Source organism: Camelus bactrianus, chromosome 7 (genome assembly GCF_048773025.1).
Source record: "Camelus bactrianus isolate YW-2024 breed Bactrian camel chromosome 7, ASM4877302v1, whole genome shotgun sequence".
Lineage (NCBI taxonomy): Eukaryota > Metazoa > Chordata > Mammalia > Artiodactyla > Camelidae > Camelus > Camelus bactrianus.
The window spans coordinates 83,531,396-83,543,860 of record NC_133545.1 but is presented as its reverse complement, the minus strand read 5'-3'; the positions used below and the strand labels follow the sequence as shown (position 1 = coordinate 83,543,860).

The following is a 12,465-nucleotide window of genomic DNA, read 5'->3' as shown; positions in this document are numbered from 1 at the left end:
TAAGTAAACTTTTTTCTCCTATTTGAAACTTCTAGGACCTTATTTTAATTGAGGGGTCGACTGGTTGGCTTTGCCTTATAGCATGTGGGGTTGAGTGTCCACGTCACTCTCCTGCGACTGCTGGTCAAGTTTTCTGGAATAGGGCCCCCTGTTGCTCTGAGGCACACAGTGGGTTCCTCTCCATTCTGACGGGGCTCCCACTGGCACAGCTGTCCCATGGACTGACTCAGCTGCTCCGCGTCCACCTTCCACACCTGCTGACTGCCAGCCCGAAGCCCTCTGTGGCCATGCTTGTCCCTGCTCTGTGCCGTCTGTCCCCACACCTCGCTCCTTCATCTTCGCAGAGTTGTTGAAAGCATATCCAGGCCTCTCACTTCTTCCCTTGTGTTGACTGGGATTTTTCTCTCTGTGCTTTCTTCCTGTCATCTCTGTGGGTTGTGGAGGTCAGGAGATGACCGCCTGTTCCCAGGATGACCTCCTGGAAGCGTCTCCTGTCTGGTTTCCCCCTTGGTGCTTTGGCTCATCCCCTTTGTGCAAGAGACAAGCACTGTGAGAAGCTTGCCCAGATTTGGAAATTATCCTGTTATGTAAAGCTGGCTGGGAGGATTTTATTTGTTAAAGTGAGCTTGCTCCTGGGAGGCCAGGACTGATGGAGCCTCAGCTTGCTCTGTCAGGTGTTCACCACACACCCGGCTTCATGGTCAGGGAGACCCAGTTTGGCTAGCGATTATCTAGATCCATCTAGCAGCTTGCTGGGCTGTTGTTGGAAAGGAGTAAAGTGAGTTGTGTCCATGCCTTAGCAGAAACAGCTGAGTAAACAGTAAATTCTCCCAGAAGTTGGGTGGAAATGGAGTGCGGCACACAGGCCCCCCCCCCCCCGGAGCCTGCATGTGGACGTGGTGTGTGCAGGCATCTCTCCCTTTCCCCTCTCTTATTTATGGTTATTTAAAATACAGGTAGGTTATAGTATCAGATTCCATTGACAAATGTAAACTCCAGTTTGAAAATTCTGTGACTTCGAGGGCTTCTTTTTAAGTGCTATGTCAGCATTAAGTAAGGACTTACCAGGTGACATGGGGGGACCATCTCCAAACTGTTTTGACCTCTTGGCTGACCCCACACACCTGTAACGTTCTCTCTAGCGGAGGTTCAGGTAATACATCTGTTGTGCAAATACTATTACAAGAAGACTTTTACATTATAAAGCACACAGTATTTAGAATTTAAAAAGAAGAGAAAAAAAATAAACCGGAGTTCTGTTTTCTTTCCTCTGCCAATTACTGATCTGATGAACTTCTTGGAGTACATGTGCTTTGGGTCCCGCTGACTGGGGTACATACATGAAGTAAAACCCCCCAGTTCAGCAGCTCCCAGTGTAGATGTGGAGACAGCGTGTGAGAGCAGGGAAGGGGCATTTCCAGTGTATGAGGAGATGGACTCCCAGGAGAAGTGTCACAGAGGACAGGACAGCACGCTGAGGCTTGTGGAGGCTGAGTTTCTCAGAGAACTAAGACAAAACCTAAACCCAGACCTGGCCTCCCCCTCCTGGGTGAAGGCTGAGCTGTGACCGCAGTCGGTGCAACGGCTCCTGGAGGGAAGCAGCATGGGCGTGTGGCTGTTAGGGCCTCCTGGGTGTGTCATCCAGCTTGGGACTGCAGCCGATGCCCAACGGCAAGATGGGAGTCTGGGGCGGAGCACACCCCCCACTGCTGCACTGGCCCTGCTTGCCTTCCGCCAGGGAGCTGGTCCCCTAAGCAGAGTAGAGATTTTGGTGGAAATCGAGCAGTTTCCACAAAGCACCCCACATTACTGTTCCGCATAGCGAAACATCTTCTGGTGCTTTTACTTGAAGGAGATGATAATGGGCAGGCTGCCTCAAGAATGAATCACTTGGCATGATTTTCTTCGTTCAGAAGGCCTGGTGACCCGCAGGACGGTTTTGCACTTAGTTCTCCTGCAGTGTGTGGTCAGGTACCTTGGAAACCACTGTCCCCATCCCTGTTTTGGAACGTGCATAGGTCACCACCTTCCCAGCATGAAATGATTCTCTTCTGCCCTGTTCCAGGTCTCGGTGGTCCTCAGCAGTAGCTCCATCCGGGTGGCCGTGCTGGAGGAAAATGGGGAGCGCGTCCTCGTGGAAGGAAAGTTTACCCACAAGATCAACACCGAGAGCTCCCTCTGGAGCCTTGAGCCTGGGAGATGCGTTTTGGTGAGTGGAGGTTGGGATGGAGCAAGAGTGTTGATTCCTGACATCGGATGAGTTTCCTTGGTGTTTTCTGCACAGCTCAGAGGGCGCCTTTGTGGGTCTCAGCGGACTGTCACTGCGCCCCCTACAGCCTTGGCCCCTCCAGGTCCCGCTATTGACTCCTTGAGGTGGGGCCAATGTCAGTAAGAAACTTAGGCGGGCACTCGAGTGCAGCGTTTCTTTCCTCTTCCTGTCCTCGTGCCCATGCGTAGACCATACACGGTGACCACAGAAGAGGTCCTTGTGAGTGTCACCCCAGAGTGTGCCTGTGCTCACAGCGGATGTGTCCCCTCAGTCCCAGAGGCTTCCAGTCTCCAGTGACTCAGTTACATCTAAGCAGAACCAAGTAAGTTAAAAATCAAAAGATAGTTCACTTTTATGAATGCCAGTCTGGAGGATGCGGAGTTGATATATTCAAACAGACAAGGTGAAAGACTTATACACAGAGAACTATAAAACACTGATTAAGGAAATCAGAGATGACTTAAAGAAGTGGAAAGATATCCCATACTCTTTGATTGAAAGAATTAATATTGTTAAAATGGCCGTGCTACCCATACTGGACAGCCGTGTATAAATCAGTGAAGCTAGAACACTCCCTCACACCACACACAAAAATAAACTCAAAATGGCTTAAAGACCCATAGAAGACAAGACACTATAAACCTCCTAGAAGAAAACATAGGCAAAACATTTTCTGATGTAAATCTTAGCAGTGTTCTCCTAGGGCAATCTACCCAGGCAATAGAAATAAAAGCAAAAATAAACAAATGGGACCTAATTGAATTTATAAGCTTTTGCACAGTAAAGGAAACTATAAACAAAACAAAAAGCCTACAGAAGGGGAGAAAAAATTTGCAAATGATGCAACTAACAGAAGCTTAATTTCCAGAATATATAAACAGCGCATACAACTTAATAACAACAACAATAACAAAAACCCAATCCAAAAAAGGGCAGAAGACCTAAACAAGCAATTCTCCAGTGAAGACATTTAAATGGCCAATAGGCACGTGAAAAGATGTTCAGTATCGCTAATTATCAGAGAAATGCAAATTAGAACTACAAAGAGGTGTCACCTCACACCAGTCAGAATGGCCATCATTAAAAAGTCCACAAGTGATAAATGCTGGAAAGGATGTGGAGAAAAGGGACCTCTCCTACACTGCTGGTGGGAATGCAGTTTGGTGCAGCCTTTCTGGAAAACAGTATGGAGATTCCTAAAAAAACTAAAAATAGACTTACCATTAAGCCGGCAATTCCACTCCTGGGCATATATCCAGAGGGAACTTTAATTTGAAAAGATACATGCACCCCCCCACCCCCCACCAATGTTCATAGCAGCACTATTTGCAATAGCCAAGACATGGAAGCAACCTAAATGTTGCTAAAAGCAACCTAAACAGATGACTGGATAAAGAAGCTGTGGTATACTTATACAACGGAATACTACTCAGCCATAAAAAAGAATAAAATAATGCCATTTGCAGCAACATGGATGGACCTGGAGATCATCATTCTAAGTGGAGTAAGCCAGAAAGAGAAAGAAAAATACCACATGATATCACTCATATGTAAAATCTAAAAAAAAAGACACTAATGAATGAACTCATCTACAAAACAGAAACAGACTCACATAATAAAACAAACTTACAGTTACGAGGTGGGGGGAAGGGATAAATTGGGAGTTCGAGATTTGCAGATATTAACTACTAATTATAAAATAAGTAAACAAGAAGTTTCTTCTGTACAGCACAGGGTACTATATTCAATGTCTTGTAGTAACCCATAATGAAAAGGAATATGAAAACAAATATATGTATTTGTATGTATAGCTGAAACATGCTGTACATCATTGACATACTGTAAACTGACTGTACTGCAATTTAAAAAAATAATAATTAAAAGGAAGGACAGGCTTATTTGACAGAGTGGGTCTCAACTGGCTGAGCTAGCCAGGAGTGCAGAATCCAAATGAATAGCTTCCAGTTGTCAGTCATCGTCGGTGGCGGTGCCGTACTCTCTCTGCCAGAGCCTTGCACCTCATCAGTGGCAGCACCCAGGGAGGGTTCATACCGCGAAGGGAGACTCAGTATATTTGGGTTCATTATTTTCCTCTTCCCTTCTGCTGGCGTGCTTAACCAAGGCGTGGTGAAAAGAGTAAAGAGGAAAAGAAAAATACTAAGTCTTTGGACAGCAAAACCTCAGAATTTTACATAGGCATGTCCTTCGTATGTGCAAAGTAAGTGTGCAAGAAAGAAAGGAGGGAGGGAGGGAGGGAGGAGGCAGGGAGGGACGGAATTTTGTTTCCAGTTTCATTTTCATCAGGATCTGCTTGTCTCTGGGAATAGGCGCTAATGGGCCGGCCTGCCTGGTGTGAGTGACAAGGCCTGTGGGGCTGTGTTCTGGCCTCCCTCAGCTTGCAGACACACAGCCTGATGGAGCGGAGAGGGTTCTGTCAGTGCTGGCATGGCTGGAGGTCTTGGCATGCCTGGACCCCCGGGCATACAAGGCCTCTCTTTGTGACAGAAACACCAGGTGGCAGAGCTTGGGCCAAATCTGCCTGCTTCTTGTTTAAACCTTGCCATGCCGCACCTCCCTTGCTCTTCCCAAGATTTCTCCTTCTCTATGCAAGTACGTGACAGTCATGATGACGCCCCCCTATCATCCTGGGGTCCAGCCCGTCTCATCACCCTCCCCATGCCTCCCCACTCTGCTATGCTGTTTCCCAAACTATGGCCACGTACTTGTATCACCAGTTCCTCATGTTTCCAAAATGCCTGTCACAGTCATGGTCTCCCTTGAACTTCCCGTGGTTATGCGAGGTAGAAAGCCAGGGTCTCACTATCCCCCAGCCTCCCAGGGTTACACAGGCGGCCAGCGAGAGCCAGCGGCTGGCAGCCCACCCTCTCCAGGTGCAGCCGTGATGGCTCAGGCCGTCACGTGGAGCGTGGACCACGATCCCGGGTGCCTGTTGTCCATGGATGCTGGGCCTCACTCCCGCTGTGTGGGGTTGACTGACTCTCGGTGCGGTGCCCCATAGAGCTCATCCGGGCAGGCCGCTCGTCCTGCTGCCTCTCTGGGACCCTTGTGTTTTTGTCAGCCCTGTAAACCGGAGTCCCTGCCGGGGGCGGAAGGGCTGGCCTCACCACTGGACTCCGAGGGCTCGCAGCCACTGTGCTCAGGTCTGTCGGGGTTGTAATCAGGGTGCTGAGGATTCCTTTTACTTTACATTCTTCTGTAGAAATGCGGTTATTGCCAGCTAACTCACTTCTTAGTGATTCTTGTTGTTGGAGGTGACGCTGCCTTCTTCATGGATGTTCCAGAGCCATTACGTTTTTGTGTGCGTTTTGTACGTTTCTGTCTGACTGCGGACATGGCTCACAGCCAGACCATTAACTCCTTGTGATTACGGCCTCCATCTTATTGAGTACTCTTTGGGCCTGGCTCTGTGAGGTGCCTGGTAGGGCTGTTTCATCTCTGCAAGCTTGTTTCACAATCAGGATGCTGACACTCAGGGGTGGGGCCAGACCCCAAATCCAGAGGCTTCTGGGTCCCTCCCTCTAAATTTCAGCTGCAAGGCCCCCTGGAGAGAGGGCAGGGAGGAGGAGAGCTGGCAGCGAACGCGGTGTAGTTTGTGAGGGGCAGCCCTGGGCAAGCATCGCCTTCTCTGCCCACCTTGCTCGGGTAGCCTGGGTGGGTGGCCTGAGCCTGAGAGGCTGGCTGGCTGGCTGGCCGGCCATGTGCCAGGCAGGCCCCATGGTCGCTGCAGGTCCTTCTCTGGTCCAGGCCTGTCTTGTGCCCTGCCCTGGCTGCCTTTTAGTTTTCTAGTTTGCTCTTGACAAACACCTGCTGCTCGAGGAGTTAGAAAGAAGCAAAAGCAGCTGCAGGCCGAGGTGCACCTGTCGCTGCCTGTGAGTGTGGCTTCTGGATGTTCTGCCTCCACTAACACTGCAGGGTCCGCAGGGAAACCTCTCTCAGAATTGCAGGTGCTACGAAGGTTCTTTCCTGCGGTTCCTTAGAGTAGCTTTCATCATCCATGGATGGCATCACGTTTCTAATGCAACTTCATGACTTGTAGGAAAAAAAGAGGATTTACTTGGAGTATTATATCCTCTTCCAGGCTTTCCCAACAGCCCAGCCCCCTGCACACCTGGCAAGCAGCTTCTGATAAGACGTGGGGCGTCTCCCTGTCTCCACCTTCCTCCTGACCCTGGGCCTCTGGTACAGGGAATGCCACGTGTTATGTGGAGACATTGCTGCTGATGGAGTTGGTGCGTTCTCAGTGTGATTATTTATTTGTTGGTGAGTTTGAGGGCCACGTGTCTGAGATGATGCTGTGGCTCATGAGCATGTTGCTTTGATGTGTGAAGACCCTGATGCAGGTGCTGCCAAGAGCAGGTGCTGCCCCCTTGAGCCTCTGCAGGTGGGGAGCGTGGTTGCTAAGTGCTGGGCCTGCTTTGTGCCTCAGCCCCTGCTCACTGGCTGTCTTAGCCTCTCTGCACCCCCATTCCTCGTTCTTAAAATGAGGCTGAGACTATTAGTTGATTGATCTCCAGACGTTTGTTGGTCGCTTTATCGCTGAGTGCCAGGCCCTCTGCTGGGCACTGGGGCAATTAAGGAAAGTAGTCAAGGGGCCACCTCTCAAGGGCTGTGTGGGCCGAAAAGGGCCCCCAGATGTCCTCGCCAGACCCCGAAACCTGCAGACAGGACCTTGTTTGGAGAAAGGGTCTTCGTGGATTGGTTAAGGTAGGATCCTGCAATGAAGAAGTCATCTTGGATCACCCAGGTGGACCGTAAATCCAGTGACAGGTGTGCTTGTAAGACAGAAAGAGACAGAAAAGACACAGACACAGGGGGAGTTAAGTGAAGACGGGGCAAAGATCGGGGGGGAGACACAGCCACAGCTGGTCTCCTCCAAGCTCCTGAGGGAGCGCTGTCCTGCAGCACCTTGATGTCTGACCTCTGGCCTCCAGACTGAGAGAATAGCTGTCTTGATTGAAGCCTTGTTTGTGGCGCTGTGTTATGGCTTCCCCAGGACACTAGCACAGGCCTCAGGTGGCAGGATCTCTGTAGGGGCCACGTGGGACAAGAGAGGTGACCCGAGGGGTTCCCGTCTTCTCGCCCGAGTCCTTGGTCCTGACGTCCTGAGCAGGCCGATGCAGACGTGTCACTTGATTCCCAGCCACCCTTCCCTCCTTGCCTGAGCTGTGGATCCACATCAGACACACCCGGGCAGGCTTTCAGAGCAGGCAGGGGTGGCAGCTAAAACCGGATGACAGTTCTTGCTTCCCTCCCTCCCACACTTCAGAATGTTAAACGGGGCTTCTTGATTCTCAGGCAAGCTCCTTTCTTGGTTACAGAGATGTGAAATCAGGGCCTCCCCCCATGTCTCTTTTGTCTCAGAACCCACATCAGCTCACTATCCTGGTCTCTCCCTCCACGTGGGCGGCTGCCCAAGACTCTCCGTGGTCTCAGTGCTCGCAGCCCTGCCTGAGGCGAAGCCGGTCCATGCGCTGACACGGTCCACAGTCAGGTCACTTAAAGTCGGTGCAGTGGCCGCCGAGTATTCGCACACCGTTATCTGTTTGCCTTAAAGCTCATGTTAGCTTGTGTGTCTGGTGCTTGAACTTCTGAGTGTTTGTACAAACTGTACCCCCCATGTTTAGGTTATTTATTTAGGTTATTTCCTTAAGTTACTGTCCTCAAAAGTGGGAGGACAGGCTGATGTGATCCTTGGCCATTCCCAGGGTCTCTCCCCAGAAGGACACTATTTCTGTGGTGTCACCAGATCCCCGAGTGCCCTAGCACTGGGCTTGTTTTAACTTATCCTTGCTGACTTACCTGCAGTCCTGCCGTTGTTCCTTTCCGTTTTCTAGTGAAGATGTGTTTTTCCCCCCGAAGTGGTTCACCATCTTTGTTTCCTTGCTGCTGGCCACTGGCCCCCTCCCTGGCCCTGGGGTGGGCCATGGTTCAGCTTTCTTACCATCCTTTACAAATACAGGTTACATTATGTTAGAATTTTGGCAAGAGCCCAAAACCTGGAAATTAGTCCATGGAATAAAATGCAAGCCCTTGGCCTTCAGTGCTCATGTCTCCCGGGACCCTTCCTTTGTGTTTCTCAAGGTGGTCAGATTTTTGGCATTATCGCCAATCTCTGGGTCACAGCCGGAAAGAGCTGAGGCTGGGTATTGAGAAGTAAGTGGTCTGAGGCAGCATGCTCGGCAGTGTTTTAGAGAAGTTGCCTGGTGAACAGAAAGGATGTGCCAAGCAGATCCTGAAGACCACGCTCCCAGTGGACAGAGTGTGCCTTCCCTCCGTTTTGTGGAGGAGCAGAGTGGAGATGCATCTTGGCACCAGGCGGACATCTCCTTCTCGGAGCGCGTGGGCTTTGTCCTGCCTCCCCTTGATACCCATACTATGGCTGGGTTCTCTCTGGCCCTAAGTGCTCTAATGTCTAAGCTTAAGAAAGTAGTTGACAACATCAAAAACCAGCAGATTGCCCATAACAGTGCTGCCTCTGGCAAGCCCTGAGCAGTCAAGGGTCTGTCTGGGGCCCAGAGCTGAGCAGGCCCCCTGCTGTCTTTCCCTGTCCTCTGTCCTTGTTGCAAGGTACCCGCTCAGAAGCACCGTCCCACAACTCTCACGTACATCTCCTTGGCCCAAGCTGGATCCCATGGGCAGCTGTGAGGAGCTGTGTTCCTCGCTGGGCACACTGCCTCCCTGAATAGAAACAAGGTTCTGTGGCGAGGAGGGGGGTGGGGATGAGTGCTGGTGAGTCATCAGCACAGATTGGGGTGCTGAGGTAAGCTGATTCACGTGGAGTTCGAAGTTTCTCTGAGGACATTTTGGGAAAACTGTTCAACCAGCAAGCACTCTGGGGGTTCCCCCGAGAAATGGATCTGGGATTGGGGTGATAAAAGGAACTTGGAGAAAGAATGAAGATGTGTTACCAGGTCATAGCAACCACTCTTGACCAGCCAAGCTGGGACACTCATAATTAGGGACAGGATGAGTGAGAGCCATTGAGATGCTAGACATCCAGGAGCCAGTGCTGACAACCGAGGGTAAATGGCTCCATCATGGAGGAGAAGGCCCCTGCCGGCCAGTGCTGCACCTGCTGGGGCTGGAAGGGTAGTTTCCCGCTACTGTTGGCGAGATGGCTTCAGGGAGGAACCCCTGGTGATGCGGCCACGTGACATGTGTGCCTGCGGGTGGGACGTCCCAGGAGGGGTGCAGCACCCCCTGTGCAGTGTTCTGCGGGGGCACTTCCCTGAATTGAATCAGAGGAAACAACAAACTCCAAATAAAGAATGGTCTTTAACAACAAAAGACAAAGGCTGTGGAATGTTCCAGATGAAAAGGGACAAGACCACTAAGATGCAGCCAGGACCCTCAACTGGATCCTGTGCCAGAGAGAAGGTGAGCTGAATTATTATATTAAAGAACTTTCATATGCTCAGGAAGGAGGCACTCATTGAAGTATTGGAGGTAAAGGGCCAAGATGATTCCGAAAAAGTATGCCGCTTGCCACACATTACACGTAACCTTACGCACACAGAGTGAGAGTGTGTGTGTAAACAAACAACAGTAAAGAAACGGAGTAGCACGTTAACAGTGGGTGAGTCTGGGAAAAGGGGATGTGGGAATTCTTCGTACCTGAGTAATTCTAGCAACTTGTAAGTTTGAAATGAGATGGCAGATAAAGCCATGAAAAGATGCTCCCCGTCGTCAGTCATCAAGGAAGTACCAGTTAAAGCCATGGCGACACACACTTCACACTTACTAGACTGGCTGCTGGGAAGAGTCGACGGTAGCAGGTGCTGGCAACTCTGGGGCCCCCGGAACCTCCCTGCGGTGCAGCTGGTTTGGAAAATGGTTTGATGGTTTTTATAAAGTTAATCGTGCACTTACCCTGAGACTCAGTCATCCCACTGCTGAGTATCTACGAAGGGGAAGGGAGACCGTGTGTTCACACCAAGCCTGGAAGGTAACTGCCAAACCCTGGGAACGCCCCCACATCCACCCCCAGGCACCTGGACGGGTCGGCCCATTGTGCCAGGGGTGACCCCGGTACAGCGCAGTGTGGCTGACCATCAGACCCCCTGTGCTAAGAGAAGAGCCGACCGACAGACACATGGCTGCATTTGTCAAAACATAGACGGTACCCTCAAAAGAGTAAATTTTACTGTGTGCAAACTTACGCCTCCACAAACCTGATTTAAAAAAAAAATAACAAAATGTAAAAAAATCAAAACCAAATGTTAAGCCATCAAATCACTGTATTAAAGATGTTATTTTTAGACCTCAGTCCTTGAGCTCCGTTCCAAGAACATTTCACCCATGTCCTCTGGGCACTGCGTTCCATGTTGTTCAGCCTGGAAAACGAAGTTCAGACCCGCTAGCAGAGGAATGGACTGTGAGGACACCGTGCTGAGTGACGGAAGCCAGGCCCAGGACACACGGAGTGTGACTCCTTTTTTGTGGAGTATCTCAAACAGGCAAATACCTGATTTATTGCCAGGGCCAGGGGAGGGCAAGCATTAGGACACAGTGGGGAGTGACTGCTCACGGCCCTGGTTCTCCTTTTGTGGTGATGAGAATGTTCTGGAACTAGATAGGGGTGGTGGTGGCACAGCATTGTTAATGTGATGTATTGAATTGTTTACCTTAAAATGGTCAATTTTATATTCATATGAATTTCACCTCAAATTTTTTTAAGGAGGTGCTAAGCTCATCCTGATTTTTGTTGGGCTTGCAAAGTTCCCCTGTGGACTTGGACCGTGGACACAAGAGGCCTTCCAGGCTCCTTGTTTTCAGGGTCAGTCCCGTCGTGCCCCTGAGCTGTGTCGGGCCCAGACATATACATGGAACTCACCAGGACACCCTGTGTGTGGTGTGTGGTTCGTGGCTTGTGTGAAAAGGACCAGCAGCAGAGCCCCTGGGCGGTGTGTGGGGTAACCGCCTTCCAGTCCTGCCAATAGCACCGTCGGTGAGCTGTTGGCCCAAACATGGCTGTGCTCTGCCTGTGGGTGAGGCGCTGACTTCTGGGTAGAGGTAACAGTGTGTGTTTTACAGGGCTTGTAGGAACTAATAATACACATTAGAGATGTCTCAGCAGTGATAACAGCTAAGGGAGATACAAGTGAAATAAACTGAAAAGGTCTGTTCTTTCCAGAGACTTGTAGTTCTGTAAGTACAGTCACCTCTCTGTGTCCTCAGGGGGTTGGTTCCAGGACCCCTGCGGATGCCAGCATCCTCAGATGCTCAGGGTCCTTATATAAGGTGATGTGGTATTTGCATATAATCTACACGCATCCTCCCCTATACTTCACATCATATCTCGATTAAATACACTGCCTAAATCAATGTAAATGCTTTGTAAATAGTTGCTGATGTGCGGCAAATTCAAGGCTTGCTTTATTGAAACTTCCTGGAATTTTTTTTCCCCAAATATTTTTGGTCCGAAGTTGGTTGAGTCAGTGGATGCAAAACCTGTGGATACAGTGGGCCGAGTGTACCTCAGAAATCTCTCCTGGAATAGTAAAAACAATGTATTTTCCCCTTGGAAGATTTTCATTGCATCAGCACAAAGATCTGCAGCTTCGTAAAGACGGGGCTGAATTCATGGCATTGGGGTCTCCAAGGGCCAGGTCAGGTCCTCGCATGCAAACAGCCCAGCAAGAATCCAGCTGGACAGAGCATCTGGAAATGGAAAATTAACCCAGAATATAAACAGTGGCGTTGGCAGGGTAGAAGTCAGTCATCTGATCAGGTGGGCAGGGGGTGCCCAGAACCTGCCGTCTCTCCCCTGGCCTCTTCACGCTCACGGCCCCTGGGACAGTCAGAAGTGGGAGAGACCTACTTTTGCCATGTGCTGAGATGCTGACGTTCATGCCATGCGTACAGTTTTCTGGAGATTGTTTCCACTGTGTGACCTGCCCTTATCAGTGCCCACACCCTTGTCGGTCCTGGGACTGGGCTCTGCGGGGACTCTTGGGGGGCTCGGGCCGCAGGACGAGCTGGTAGCACTGCTCCCTGCAGCCTGTGAGAACTGGGGCTGACTTCTCATGACCCCTGAGCACACGGTGTCTTCACAGATGTCACCTGTGTGGGGGCCAGCTCCGGGTCCACTTTGTCCTGATTGCCCACCGGCCAGTAACCCTCTCCTCGTGGTGCTTGTCTGAGTAAGAGCTGCTCTTCCTGCTGGCTCGTCATCT

At 50.5% G+C, this 12,465-nt stretch overlaps 2 protein-coding genes across 3 annotated transcripts in view; one reads left to right on the top strand and one right to left on the bottom strand.

The window, feature by feature from the left end:
- OGDH (oxoglutarate dehydrogenase) overlaps nt 1-12,465 on the bottom strand; it is a 349,298-nt gene that overhangs the window by 216,446 nt on the left and 120,387 nt on the right. The window lies entirely within an intron of this gene.
- Nucleotides 1-12,465, top strand: part of NUDCD3 (NudC domain containing 3) — an 87,165-nt gene that overhangs the window by 68,386 nt on the left and 6,314 nt on the right. For both annotated transcript variants that reach the window (XM_074367726.1, XM_074367725.1), the window contains exon 4: nt 2,066-2,209. In XM_074367726.1, coding sequence (XP_074223827.1) covers nt 2,066-2,209 — 144 coding nt within the window. The remainder of the gene's footprint in view (nt 1-2,065; nt 2,210-12,465) is intronic.